This window comes from Archocentrus centrarchus, chromosome 15 (assembly GCF_007364275.1).
Source record: "Archocentrus centrarchus isolate MPI-CPG fArcCen1 chromosome 15, fArcCen1, whole genome shotgun sequence".
In the NCBI taxonomy this organism is placed as follows: Eukaryota; Metazoa; Chordata; class Actinopteri; order Cichliformes; family Cichlidae; genus Archocentrus; species Archocentrus centrarchus.
In genome coordinates, this window is record NC_044360.1 from 25,795,779 (window position 1) to 25,808,657 (window position 12,879).

Genomic DNA, 12,879 nt, shown 5'->3' on the forward strand with positions numbered 1-12,879 from the left:
TCAAAACAAAGACCACACCGCAAAGGGTAGCATGGGAAATGGAGTTTCACAATGTCTTTTTTCTTTCTTTTTTTTTTTGCTAAATCCCCAAATAACACTTCTGAATTCACTCCAGAGTTGCGATGAAAGCATATTAGATCTCTGTAGCTATGACTAAGATGCGCGCATGTCTACAAAACACGTTTTCATCGTGATTGTAATAAATCTTGTTTGCGCATGCGTATGTGTAAGTGCGAGGCCCATGACAAAGCTAATAATGTGACAAATGTAGCCTAAATGAGATTATGTGACTACATGTCAAGAACTCAAACATATTTGAAACTCTTGAGTGTGAGAAAATAATTATTTTTTTGCATATCCCATTATACGGGTTTTCTTTTATTTTTTGCTCATTTGTTTTCCATTAGTGTACATGTTTTGTTTTTGTTTATTTGTTTGTTGGATTAAAAAAAACAAAACACCATAAAAAAAATTAAATTGATTCAAACTGAGATACACAGACACATTTGCTGACCAGCCACTTTACCGTCTGAAACTACAACTCCCAGCAGCCTGCTCGCCAGCTTCCATGCGCCGCAGTCAATCAGCTGTTCAAGCAACTGCTGACTACCTCGGCACAAGGGTAGCTCGTTTGTCATATCTAAACCCAGACGAGGCAAACAGAAATATCTTTATTTACAGAGTCCCCAAAAGGTGAACGATAAAGGTAAATTCAAACTTCATGTTAGGCAAAGAGGAAACCAGGCTGTGTGTGCATGCTGTTTTGTCGTTTTGTGTGGAGGAGGCGGGGTGGGGGGGGCGCATGTGGATTATAGAGAGGGATTTCAAGGCAAGACAGCTTCATGAAATGTATATCGGGTGTCTCGATGAGCGCGATAAACAGGCAGCGGAAGGGTCAGGTTTTGGCAGTGTGTGTGTAGTAAAGGGCCGGTGAGGTGAGCCACTGTACAGGCTGCTGATTGTGCTTCTTTGATGACCTTGGAAACGGAGCTCTTGGAGGAGAAAACACGGATTAACTGGTGGGGTGTGTGCGAGTGTGTGTGTAACGAAGGCTATTGCGATTAAACATGAAATTCCAACTTGCACTGCTGCCATCACGGCTCTGAAATGATCTGATATGTCAGTCTACAGACTGTTATTGAAAGGCCTGTGTGTAGGCTGTGTATTAGCTCTCTGCAGACAGTTTCCGACCAACAGACCAGAGGAGCCTGAGAATGATTTGACACTGTAGTGTCATATCCCATAGTTGTGCCTTATGCTCCAGCTGACAGAATATACTCAGCCAGTCAGTTGCCTTGCAATGATCACGACTATTCTGGTCTGGTGTTTAAAATTTCTGATTGTCCTGCTGCTCATTGTTGAATTTAACAGGTCCATATGGCAATTAAAGTGAAATTTGCAGTCGAGATAATAGTGCAGGTCGTGTATGTTAACTGGGTTTTTGCAAGGCGTTGTCTCCAAATGCAAAGAGGGAATCATTTTGCATGAAAGGCGAAGCCTTTTAGTTTGGATAGAGTAGAGTTTCAGTTAAATGCCAGTCCTAGTTTGAAAGTTACTGCCTGAAATTGTATTGTACATATTAAATTATGTAAATGCCAACCCGTGGCTGTGTCAATGCGGACCTCGGGCAGAGTCCCTCTTTGCGCTGTATAAAAATCCCTTCTAGGCTTCTAAACAGGTGCTGTTATTATCATCTTTATTAAATGATCGTATATTCGCTAAGCTTTTTATTATAGGGAGATTTTTATGACAGCCTGTTAAATTGGTCACCTAATTTCTGCTGCGTAAAAAAAGACCGTGTGCGCCTTTTTTGGAAGTTATTTTAAAACGCTCCGTGGTTCTGTGTGTCCAGGTCAAGGTATAACTGCCTTTAACCTTGCTGAAGGACAGCTGTATTTACTGACGTATGTAAATGAAGATAGGGGAGGTCCTAGAGCAAAAACACGCACACAGGCACACACTGAATCAGTTTCACGTTGCAGCTCCGGAGTTCCTGTGTGGAAGGGAAAAACGAGACGTGGCGAAATCTGGTGAATATCTGCTGCCATATGCTCCGTGTTTAATTTGTGGGATTTTCTGAATCATTCTGCTCTTGGGAAGTGGGTTTTTCCTCTTTTTCTTCTTCTTTTCGGCTAAATGGGTGATCACGCATTCGCTTTGCAGTTGCCTGGTCCTTCTAACATCATATCCTTGTCGGAGTTGTCCCAGTTCATCAGATACTACGGCAGCCCAGCGAGCCCGGTGCATGGGCTACTAAATTACAACAATAATAATAATAATACCTCCTTGTATCTTTTTCCCCCTGTTGCAGCTCAGCAAACCATGCAGGATGATTTACTGATGGACAAAAACAAAGCCCAGCCTCACCATCAGCAAGATCCGACGCAAGTAGACCCTCCTCCCTCCACACCGACCCCTTCATCGGATCCCACTTCTTCTTCATCCGAGTCGGAGAGTCCGTCGACCGGGAACAACCAAGCGGCTTCAGCGCTGAGCAGCGGCAGCAAGGACAAAGTGCTGATGGAGTCGCCGATCCTACCCGGTTTGAGCTTCCACCACCAGCCGCAGGAGACCGGCGGCCCCCTTTCCTCCCCTTCCTCATCGTTTGGGAGCACTTGGTCCACTGGAACCACAAATGCTGTGGACGATAGCTTGTTCCAGGGAATACCCTCAGTGAACGGGACGATGCTTTTCCAGAACTTCCCCCACCACATCAACCCGGTATTCGGGGGTAATTTCTCCCCGCAAATCGGTCTAGCTCCCCAGTCGCAACAGCATCAGCAGCAAGCCCAACAGCAGCAACAGCAGCCCCAGCAGAGGAGATCCCCCGTCAGCCCCAACCAAGGCCCGTTCCCACAGAGAAACGCTTATCAGACCATCATGAATAACAGCAAGGGGACCTCGCCGTCTTCCTCCGCGTCGTCGTCTGCTTGGAATAATCACCAAAACGCAGCGTGGAGCACAGCCTCAAACCCCTGGAGCGGGCTGCAGGCTGGTAGGGACCCACGCAGAGCTGTGGGCGTCGGGGTAGGGGTCGGGGTTGGAGTCGGCGTCGGAGTGCCGTCACCCCTGAACCCAATCTCCCCAATGAAAAAGCCCTATACCAGCAACGTTATAGCACCCCCCAAATTCCCACGACCTGGTCCCCTCGCCCCCAAACCCTGGATGGAGGACAGCGCATTCAGGACTGACAACAGCAACAACATACTGCCTTTCCAGGTAAACACTTCCCCAGTATAAGAGAAGGCCCAGCAGGCCTAGACTTTATGTTTCACCCTGTTTGCCCTGGCACTATATAAGCCATGTGAGGGTATATTTATGCATGTATTTATACCATGACTGCCTGAGATAGAACCACAGCAAAGTTGGAGGTAGATCAGCTTCAGCTCATCAGCACCATGAAGTTCTTATAGTTTTATTTAGCGACTACAGTGAACGTTTTTTCATTTGAGTTGTTATTTAAATTACCACATGGATCATAAACATGGTCAAATATTTTCAGCTGATTGCTATAATCATACAATATCTATTTTAAATGTGCGCAGTTTTTAAGCACCGACTCATGCGGTTTACTTGAAAGTCGAGTTTTGCCGGTAGCTGTCGGCATTTTTATGCGGATTGAATGCCGGGAGGTTGTGTTGTTTAGGACAAGAATAAAATACAACTGTGACCTTGACGTATTAATCATTCGTCATGGCTTGGTTATGCAGTCAAAAAGAATCACGCCAAGTCAGTGCTAGAAATAGTCACTGAGCACGATTCATTGGACTTAATGGTTAATTTCCCTGTGCCAGCTCACGCTCCTTGGGGTTTAGGACACACGACGCATTCAAGTGCTCCTCGTAACCCCCATATTCAGGTTTACAACACCTGTGTAGGCTTACAGTAGGTCGTGTCCATTTGATTACAACTTTTTTCTTTTTTTCATTAACAGATTAAACTAATAAAATGCTCCATAGTATAAAAATAGTAATTAAAAAAATCCGTAAACTTCAAAATGTATGACTCGAACAAGTGGCATGTTTTTTTTTATAAGTTACTGAAGCATATATCATAACTAACGCAGGCCGGAACACTGGGTTCTATTATGTTTGAGGAGAAAAAAATATAAGTACTTATCGTGTAAGCTTTTGTCGTTTCTGTTGCGTTCAAGTACTATCATTTCTGACAGTACTTGAACGCAACATTAACACAAGGATTTGATTGGCTTATGATGGACAAGTGGGTGGGATGAAAACGACGCACCAGTCCAACCCGGAAGATAGAGCAATGGACAGTTCCTTTTAGCAAGAGTATTATTCAGGGGCAAAAAATATTTAGTTTTTAATGCTCAGACAGAAAACCTTCAGCAAATTGGCATTAAAGTAAGATAACCTAAATAAATACTTTTAAAAAAGTAGTCCGAATACAACATAGTACTCAGCATCAGCCACAGTAACTGTGACAGAGAAAAGGACAAGGGTATCCTGGGCTATATTCCCAGAAGGTTCAAAGACTGCATGAAGACTTATCAACTGCATTTCTGACTTTAACATGAAATGTTCCACACCAACATGTTAACAGTGTTGCTTTCTGTCACTGTATGTGTGAAAACTAGAGTGAAGGTTCTCTTTGAGCCTGCCTTAATTAACACATCTGTTGGAAGAGTAGACATTAGCAGTCCAAATACTGCATGACCCTCTCACATGGCCAGTCACGTGTCGGCTCTATATTAGCTCTATACCGCAACTTACAAAAAAAATAGAGAGATAAAATTTACATATTATGAATTAATATTATCAATATCTATCATTATTTGCATATATATTTCCATATGTATTACATGGTTTTAGTTTAAGCCACATTAACATGCATGTAACTAGACATTCTGTGCATATTTTTCAGTCAAACATAAATGAAATAAGTAAAACAAACATGTTTTAAAGCCGCCCCTAGCTGGTGAGATGTATTTAAAACATATTGGATTTGCATGTTTCATTTATGCCTTGCCTGACACACATGCATCACATTATGTTTCCCATGTTAAATCAATGAAATTCAAATGGATGCAAAAGCATCCAAACATCTTTACATGGATGACTGAAAATAGTTGGGGAAGTCAAAGTCCCAAGTTTACAACCAGCTCCTGATGCATGATTTGCCGCCACCACCCCTTTGGTGCACAACTTCTGTATAGGACAGAACAAAAACATTCCAGCAGCCATTAGACGTATAGACACACACCATGCTTCAATACTATATGAAAAGAACATACTAAATCAAATTTCTGACATTGTCCATAGCACACTCATTCCATTTTTTCTTCTGCCATTAATATCTGAGGAAAAATCTTCATGCTTGTCCTTAGCAATTTAAGTTAGTCTCTCCAAACCAATACAACATAAAAAGCTTCCATGTCCATATCTTCAATGATCGTACATCAATACTCTTCCAGCATAGTCCAATAACGTTCTTGGCTTGAAGGAGTGGTGCCGATGGTGCGTTTTAAGGAGTCATGAAACACTATTGTTTTTATTTATTGCCATTTCCAAAAATCTGTAAATCATGTTAATTACTATTAGTCTACTTTCTAAATCCAGGTGAACAAAGACCGATAAACACTGGAAACGACCAATGCTACAGTCCTGCCTGTGATCAACGACACGCCCAGTTATGAGCTGCAACCACTTATTTGGCTTTTATTATTGGGTTGCAAAAGATGTTAAAATTTTACACAAGATGCAACTTTGCATCAAGCAGACAGACACAAACCCACGAGTATTTGCACAATAGGAATGTTTGATTCCGAAAAGTAGCCACAGATGTACAGAGTGATAGCTTTTGCAGACGATGATAATTTGCATATGCATTTTTTTTGTCATTTTGTTCTGGGCCTAGAGAGAGAGAACAAAGCACAAAATGGTAACCCGTTACTTCAGTGGGGACTACGAGTGCAGATGAAATGAGACTCGACACAGGGTGAAATTCCAGTCGGCCTAAAACGTATAGGCTTTTCAGAGATAGTGATTGTGTTTGTCAGTCCGACTCTCTAGGCTTTTTTACTCAGTTCCTCTGCCGAGAGCCTGTATCTGAGCTCTCTTGACTTGGCTGGATTACAGCTGGAGTTATCACCAGGAGACAAGGTCAGGGGCCACATGTCACACTGTATGGAGTGGTCTGTTTACTGAAGTGAGACTTGGGAAGAACACAGAGATGAAGCCTTGCTTTCATGTGGTGCCAGATAAATCATTAGGGTAGTGACTTATGTATAGCCAATTCATTCTAGTTCTACTTGAATGTTTTGATATTATTATTTGTAATATCTCATCACCATAACTATTACGATCAAGGTTTCTCTTTAGGAAACAAAACTAAAAATGTTTACAGCTCATGGCTCCTGTCCTAGTGACTTTTATTGCAGCAGGACAAACTTCTCTCCCTCATGTGAAACTGATCATGTGGGTTGTCCCTTAATGACTAAGCGTATATGCACAGAGAAAGCATCTTGTCTGTAAGGTTTTCTTTTTTTCAGTTATTTTAAGATATTTCTTAGTCAGACAGGCTCATTTGGTGTGTTTGGTTCACACTTAGCTGCTTAGCAATAACGCCATAATTGGAGAGGAGTTATCACCAGGATGTAAGGTCAGAGTCTCACATGTCAGCTGGCCTGTTTACTAAAGTGAAACTCAGGGAAATTGCTGCATGAGCAGCAGGCAGGGTACACACCCTGTGCACCACGTGGACAGCTGGTGACAGGTGTACTTGCTGTCATAGTTTAGATCTCCTCCAGTATTCCTTACATGACTCTGATGAAATGCAGGCTGAAGGTTCAGTCACATGTGCGCTGATATGTGCTCGTGCTCGTACTCGCCTGACACTGACTGCCGCTTGAAGGTGGAGGAATGCGTGGAATTCAACTTAATATGTCAGTGTGAGCCCTGAGATACGTGTTTACGTGATCTTCCTGGGCGATACCCTGGCCTTCTGCGATTGTAATCACATCAGATTTAGAAAGACGTTAGCAGACAGACTTACAGGTGGAATCTCACATTCAAATGCACCTGAACGGTCATGCAAAAACGCAGATTCTTTGACGCGTTTAAAGGCGTAACCAGTGTGATTTAGATAGAAATTCTGCATGGGTTAAGTTTTGCTTTTTTTCCACGGAAGCTTGATCCAGATGAAAGGTTCAAGCCATTTGTGAATTCCAGCTCCAAGACCTCCATCCTAGGAACTTTCCCCAGGGACTAGGAACCTTTGGAGGAACTCTGTGCTTCCGCCATAAGGACTAGGGTCTAAGTTCTTGGGGGAAATCAAACTGCCTCTCAAAAAGCTCCTTCTTTTAGGTAGCAGAACTTTGATAGATCTATACTGTTGGAGCAGCACTTTCTTTAGATTTGTTTGTTAATTTCTTAAAGTATAACAATGAGGTATAGTTACATGCAAAAATCACATAAAAGCAAGCATTCCATTTTCATATGGCAGCAGACTAACTTGCCTACTTTTTAGTGGTCTTTAGATTGTAGCAGAAATGCCTGTAATTTAATGATAATGATGAGGTTTTTTGTTTTTTTGTGTGTGTGTGTGTCTTTGGGGCTTTTCTCGTTGATCGATTGCTTCTGTTGTAGAGAAGGTTCTGTGGAGGTCACAATAATGACTAACATCTAAAACCTTTTAAACTTTTCAGTAGTGAAAAGCTATTAATGATAAATCTGTTTCTGAACCTTATCGGCACTTAACCTTACAAGCACCCTTCATTTATTAAAAACAGATAGTTGTGCAGTCTTTTCCTTATTGTGATCTCACTCGCTCTATCTTGTTTGGGGGTCATGAGGAAAGATGAGCTGCAGTGCAGTCAACACAGATGAACTAAAACCTGCATTCTACACTCCGGGAACTTACATAAAGCTTTCAAGAATGAGATCCGTTTGCGATTTTAATACGTAATATATCTCTTCAGGTCATTTAACTGTAGTGAGTTCTCTGACCACCTACACATCACCGTGTCCATCCATTTGTGTCAGAGAGGACGGGTGGGAGAGGAAACTAAAAGCTAAGCGTTTTAAGTGTTTACAGTTTGTACCAAGTGGGCAGATTTTTATCTGTGTGGCGCTGTCGGGTCCAGAGTGTGGGGAATAACACTTTTGAATGCTCAGCCGAATAGGCAACAATAGCTCTGGTGTGCAAACAATGTGGCCCGAGCTCAGGCAGCGGACACAGGACACAGCTGCCAAGGCCGTGGCACTCCAGCTCCGGTTAGGCGCTTTCGGGCCTTACCTTTGGCACACATGTTGCTCTCATGAATTCATTCACACCCACTGGGAATCCATAGGCTTCATCAGCAGGGAGCGGTTTAACCTTGAGGTGTCTGATGTAGTATTAACCTTACTGCTTGGGCTCAAGTAGAGCAGTCTGACTTGTAAGATGTGAAAATTTGAGAGGTTTTGTAAACAACCAGGCAGAAATGCAAACCAAATGACACTCAAACAAAAGTTCTCAGTACCTCATGACAGCTGCAACGCCTAACTTTCACTCTTGAGGGAAGTTTCAAAACCAGTTTTGTCAGGTGAAGCTCGGTTCCTGTCTGCTTTTATAACCTCTTTACATAATTATTTATAATTCAGTTTTAGACAGTTTTTGTATTGTATGGTTGATTTTTTTTTTTTTTTTTTTTTTAATTTAGACACATTAAGTGTATTAGCTCTTGAAATGGGAATACAACTTTATAGTTCTTCAGCGTATATCCAAAAAAGTGTAATTCGGGTATGAAAGAAAGTAAGATAACCTAAGGTTGAAAGTTGGATTTTACCCTTGCAGCAGGTCTGAATCTGCTCATGAATGATCCTGTTTGCTGAATCAAGAGCTGATCAAAGTGCTGACTGATCTGCAGATCGGTTGATTATTTAACATTTTTTTTTAAAAGCTAAAAAGTCTGGAAGGTATGCATTTGTCACCTTGAGCGAACAAACAGTAAATAATTGAAATGAAGGAACATCTCAACAGTATGGCAGTGACATTTCCACAAGGTGGACTGCAAATAGGATCCTCCAGAGGATCGGCAGTAAAATGTGAAATACTAAAATGCTTTCAGGATGGCGCAGAAACTGACTCATAGATCATCGTTCAGTATCGCCTGTTTGCTGACATTTCCAGGGCCTACACATCACCTTATTGTGTTACCTGTAAGATCTAGTCCAGATCCCTTATTTACTTTAGTAATATGACTAAGAAGACAGGCTGTATTCTAATAGGAAAGCAAGAATGTTCCTTCTTTTTAATAAAAAAATGGGAGTTGCCGGCACATGCAAGTTGTTGCTAGTGATCTGCCCTTGAGCAGGGAACTACCAGAAATTCAACAACTAAACGTGTCAGTTGACATTTGCCAGGTTTTGAAGACGGTAAAGCAGAGCTCCTGACTGGGATGCAGGGCTGTTCCCACAATAATGGTGAGGCAACAGATATGAAAAAATAAACAGAATTTACAGTATTTCATAAGAATATTTTTATTAAACTTTAACATGCAACAAGAAACTGCTCCTGCCATTCCACAAGAGGTAATCCATATCCCAACAAAGAAAATGCACGAATTAGTGTAAGAAGATCTGTTCTCATAAATTCAAAATTACAAAATATGTGTTTCTAAGTCGCTCTCTACAAGATCTAAATCTTCCATATATTTCTAAAAGCATCCCTAAACCCGTTTGAATGATTTTTATTTTCACTTTCATTTTTCCAGTTTTATTTTAACATGCACATAGGACACAGTATTCTATATTATACGCAATTTTTTTTTACACAAATTCAAATGACAGGTGCTTCATTTTCTTATGTATTTTAAACGGGCATTATAGTACAAGTTGCTGCCATTGTAGCGTTACAGGACACTTTCCCGTCTTTGTTTTTCATGTGATCCACTGTGATGACGCTAATCCAAGCGCTCTTCCTGTTTTGCTGTGTTGCAGGACCGGAATCGGCCCTTTGATGCTTTTAGCTTGCACTCTTTGGAGAATTCCTTAATGGATATGATAAGGACTGACCATGACAAAGGTAAACCACACCCTGCCGGTGGCCCACCAATGACTATCGCTGATATTATATGGAGGAATCATTTTGCAGGTTAGGAATATTCATACATCCATGCTTACAGTTTTTAGGTTGCTTTATTTTTTTATTTTTTGCGCTTCTTGGGCAGATATCATCTCTGGGTACATCTGATTTTCATTTGCTCTATTTGCCAATCTCTTAACCGATCCAGTATCAATCATCATGCTCTGTTTAAAATTAAAGTGATTATAAATCATTATGAACCTCACCTGCAAAACCTCACATATGTTTTTGTGTGTGTGTGTGTGTGTGTGTGTGTGTGTGTGTGTGTGTGTGTGTGTGTGTGTGTGTGTGTGTGTGTGTGTGTGTGTGTGTGTGTGTGCTCTGAATCAGAGGTGCACCAAAGTGGTCTTATGCACAATTTTTATTATTTTTTTAAACTCCTCCTTTTCTTCTTGTTGCCTGCTGGACACGGTGATAAGAATCAATGGATAGAGAGATAATGTCACAAGACTCACACTTTGTTTTTTTTTGACTGAGTGTGTTGCATGATTGAGTGTATTTGCAGTTAATGTTTTTCCTTTGTGACTTTCATTTGTGTGATATTTTTGGACTTAGAAGTGACATGGATGACACATAGCCTCACATTTGAAACACAACGCAAAGATGAATTCTGATTAAAATTGTATTAAAAAAACACAACTGCATTTCTAATAATCTGGAGAGATTGTGAAATCGCGGTTAAAAATGCCCTTTCTTGGAATTTTCAACCACGCTGTGCATGTCAGGTCTTCTGAGTCAATATTTTTGTAGCACTGGTCACGTGTCAGTTGTAAAAACTCCCATTTTTATACCCTCTCTGTCCTCCCATCGTAACAATGGAAAGATTGGTGGGAGGGGTATATAATGGGCAGAGAATGTTCTTTTCCCATGCATCAAGTCTTTTTGCCTAATCTTGTGCTGAGCGAGCATTGTTCCACGCTCATCACGGCCCCGGCTTAACTTTACTGGAAAGGTGTCGTAATGTCCTGCAGAGCTGCTCTCGGGATTGTTTGTGAAAGCACAACAGGCACGGAGGAGATATGAGAAAAGTCAGGGAGGGTGGATCATGAAATGGGTGTGTGTTCTCTCCTAGCTTATTTACCCCTCACTTTGTTATGTAGATAGCAAGAGGCTGTAGTAAACTACCGTGCCAACCACAGAGCAGCTCCACCCTGCTGGCATACCTACTCACTATTTGAGGAGGGCCCCGTGCCTCAGCCCTGTCTGCTGTGTAATCTGTTCCTGGTGCTTTTTTCAGCTCAGGAGGTATTTTAACTCTAATTATCTGGCCTGTATGGAAATGTCCCTAACTGAATACTGAATTAGTACTGAAATAACACCATAACAACCACATAATGTAAAGAAAGTGTCTTGCAATATCGTGTTGATAATTCAGAGCCATTTTGTTGTGTAAACTTTGAGTTTTGTCATTTTCAAAAGTAATTCATTAAGAAATTTTGCATCTGTGCTCATGTGTCGCAAGCAGAAGTGTAAAGCCCAGAGGGAACAGGGAAAGAGACGGGATTTCTCAAAATGTGTCGACAAGGAAAATTCCAGTAATTGAAGAAATGTTGCAAAAATGTAACTTTGGCTCATGAAGCTTGAAAGTGCTGGTTGAGCTGCAGATATGGGGTCATATTCAGGTTAGCCTAGCAGGCTAACAAATTGCCATTTTGTTTTCCTCCATTAAACAGTCTCATGTTAATCTGATTGTACTTTATTTTGTTTTGCCCTGATTGGCTGATTGCCAGCAATGTATCTACCCCAGAAATGTTATTTTTTTAGTTAACAATGAAGTTGTGGTGAAAGTTTCTAGATTGTGCTAACATGTTTTTTTAACTGATTTGTGACATTTTATACCAGGGATCCTCAAATCCAGGCCTCGAGGTCCGGTGCAGGTTTTAGAAGTGTCCCTGATCCAACACACCTGAATCAAATGGCTGAATTACCTCCTCAGTATGCAGTCAAGTACTCCAGAGTCCTGCTAATGACTTCTATATTTGACTCAGGTGTGTTGGATATAGACTTTGTGTATCACCATTGCAAAACCACACAACTGCCTGTAGGCCTGTAACATGCAGGGGATCTACTGCTGTAGCTGTGCAGTTGCTTTATTTGATTTTTATTAGTATCTTAAGGCTAAGTTGAACTCAATCCCATTCTGCAAGTCTGTGGGTTAAGGTCATCTTTCACATTTGGGAAGCAGTGCCTGGGTAGCATGAACAGTAGCGGGAAGTTTTGTTCCCAAGGCACCGGAATGAGCATTGGGATTATCAGCTGGGTTGGTGCGATCTGTTGAACCTGATAAAACTTTGAGAGTATCTCAAGAACTGTGAGTGTATCTGGAAAAACTAAAAAGGAAAAAAAAAAACATGATAACATTGTCATTACTTGGGAATTCAGTAAATCAGTAACTGAAGGCACACTTATTATTCTTGTCAAAATTGTTTTGTGTGCAAGTTGCTGTTGAAGTGACTCCAACATCTTACTTTAGGGATACTCTTCACCAGCTAAAAGCCACCCGTCAAAACAAATTAACCCAGTAGGCTCAGTTTTGCATTCCCAACTGACTGGGTACCGCCCACATCAATCCCATCAAAGACATTTCTCACATACTTCTCATTGTGCCTGGAATAGTTGTTTTTCCTTGAGTGTTTTATGAGTCTCTATGGCCATCTTTTTTCCTCTTTAAGAAAAAGTACTTAGTATTGCGATGTGTGTATCTGTGAGGTGACCCCACCCATACACCCTTCTCTCTCTGTAAAGACAGGGGTGGGACGGTCTCATTTTTTTTCATTTTTTTGCTCTGGAGCT

At 41.3% G+C, this 12,879-nt stretch overlaps 1 protein-coding gene across 7 annotated transcripts in view; it reads left to right on the top strand.

Moving 5' to 3' along the window:
• Positions 1-584: 584 nt before the first annotated feature.
• The window catches only part of cpeb3 (cytoplasmic polyadenylation element binding protein 3), a 39,003-nt gene continuing 26,708 nt past the window's right edge, over positions 585-12,879 (top strand). For 2 of the 7 annotated variants that reach the window (XM_030747795.1, XM_030747798.1), the window contains exons 1-3: positions 1,986-2,030; positions 2,312-3,219; positions 9,942-10,095. In XM_030747795.1, the coding sequence (XP_030603655.1) occupies positions 2,323-3,219; positions 9,942-10,095 (1,051 nt within the window). In that variant the 5' untranslated portion in view covers positions 1,986-2,030; positions 2,312-2,322. Of the gene's footprint in view, positions 707-920; positions 1,020-1,985; positions 2,031-2,136; positions 3,220-9,941; positions 10,096-12,879 lie in introns of those variants that run through there. The other 5 variants (XM_030747799.1, XM_030747800.1, XM_030747797.1 and 2 more) reach the window with 4 other exon arrangements.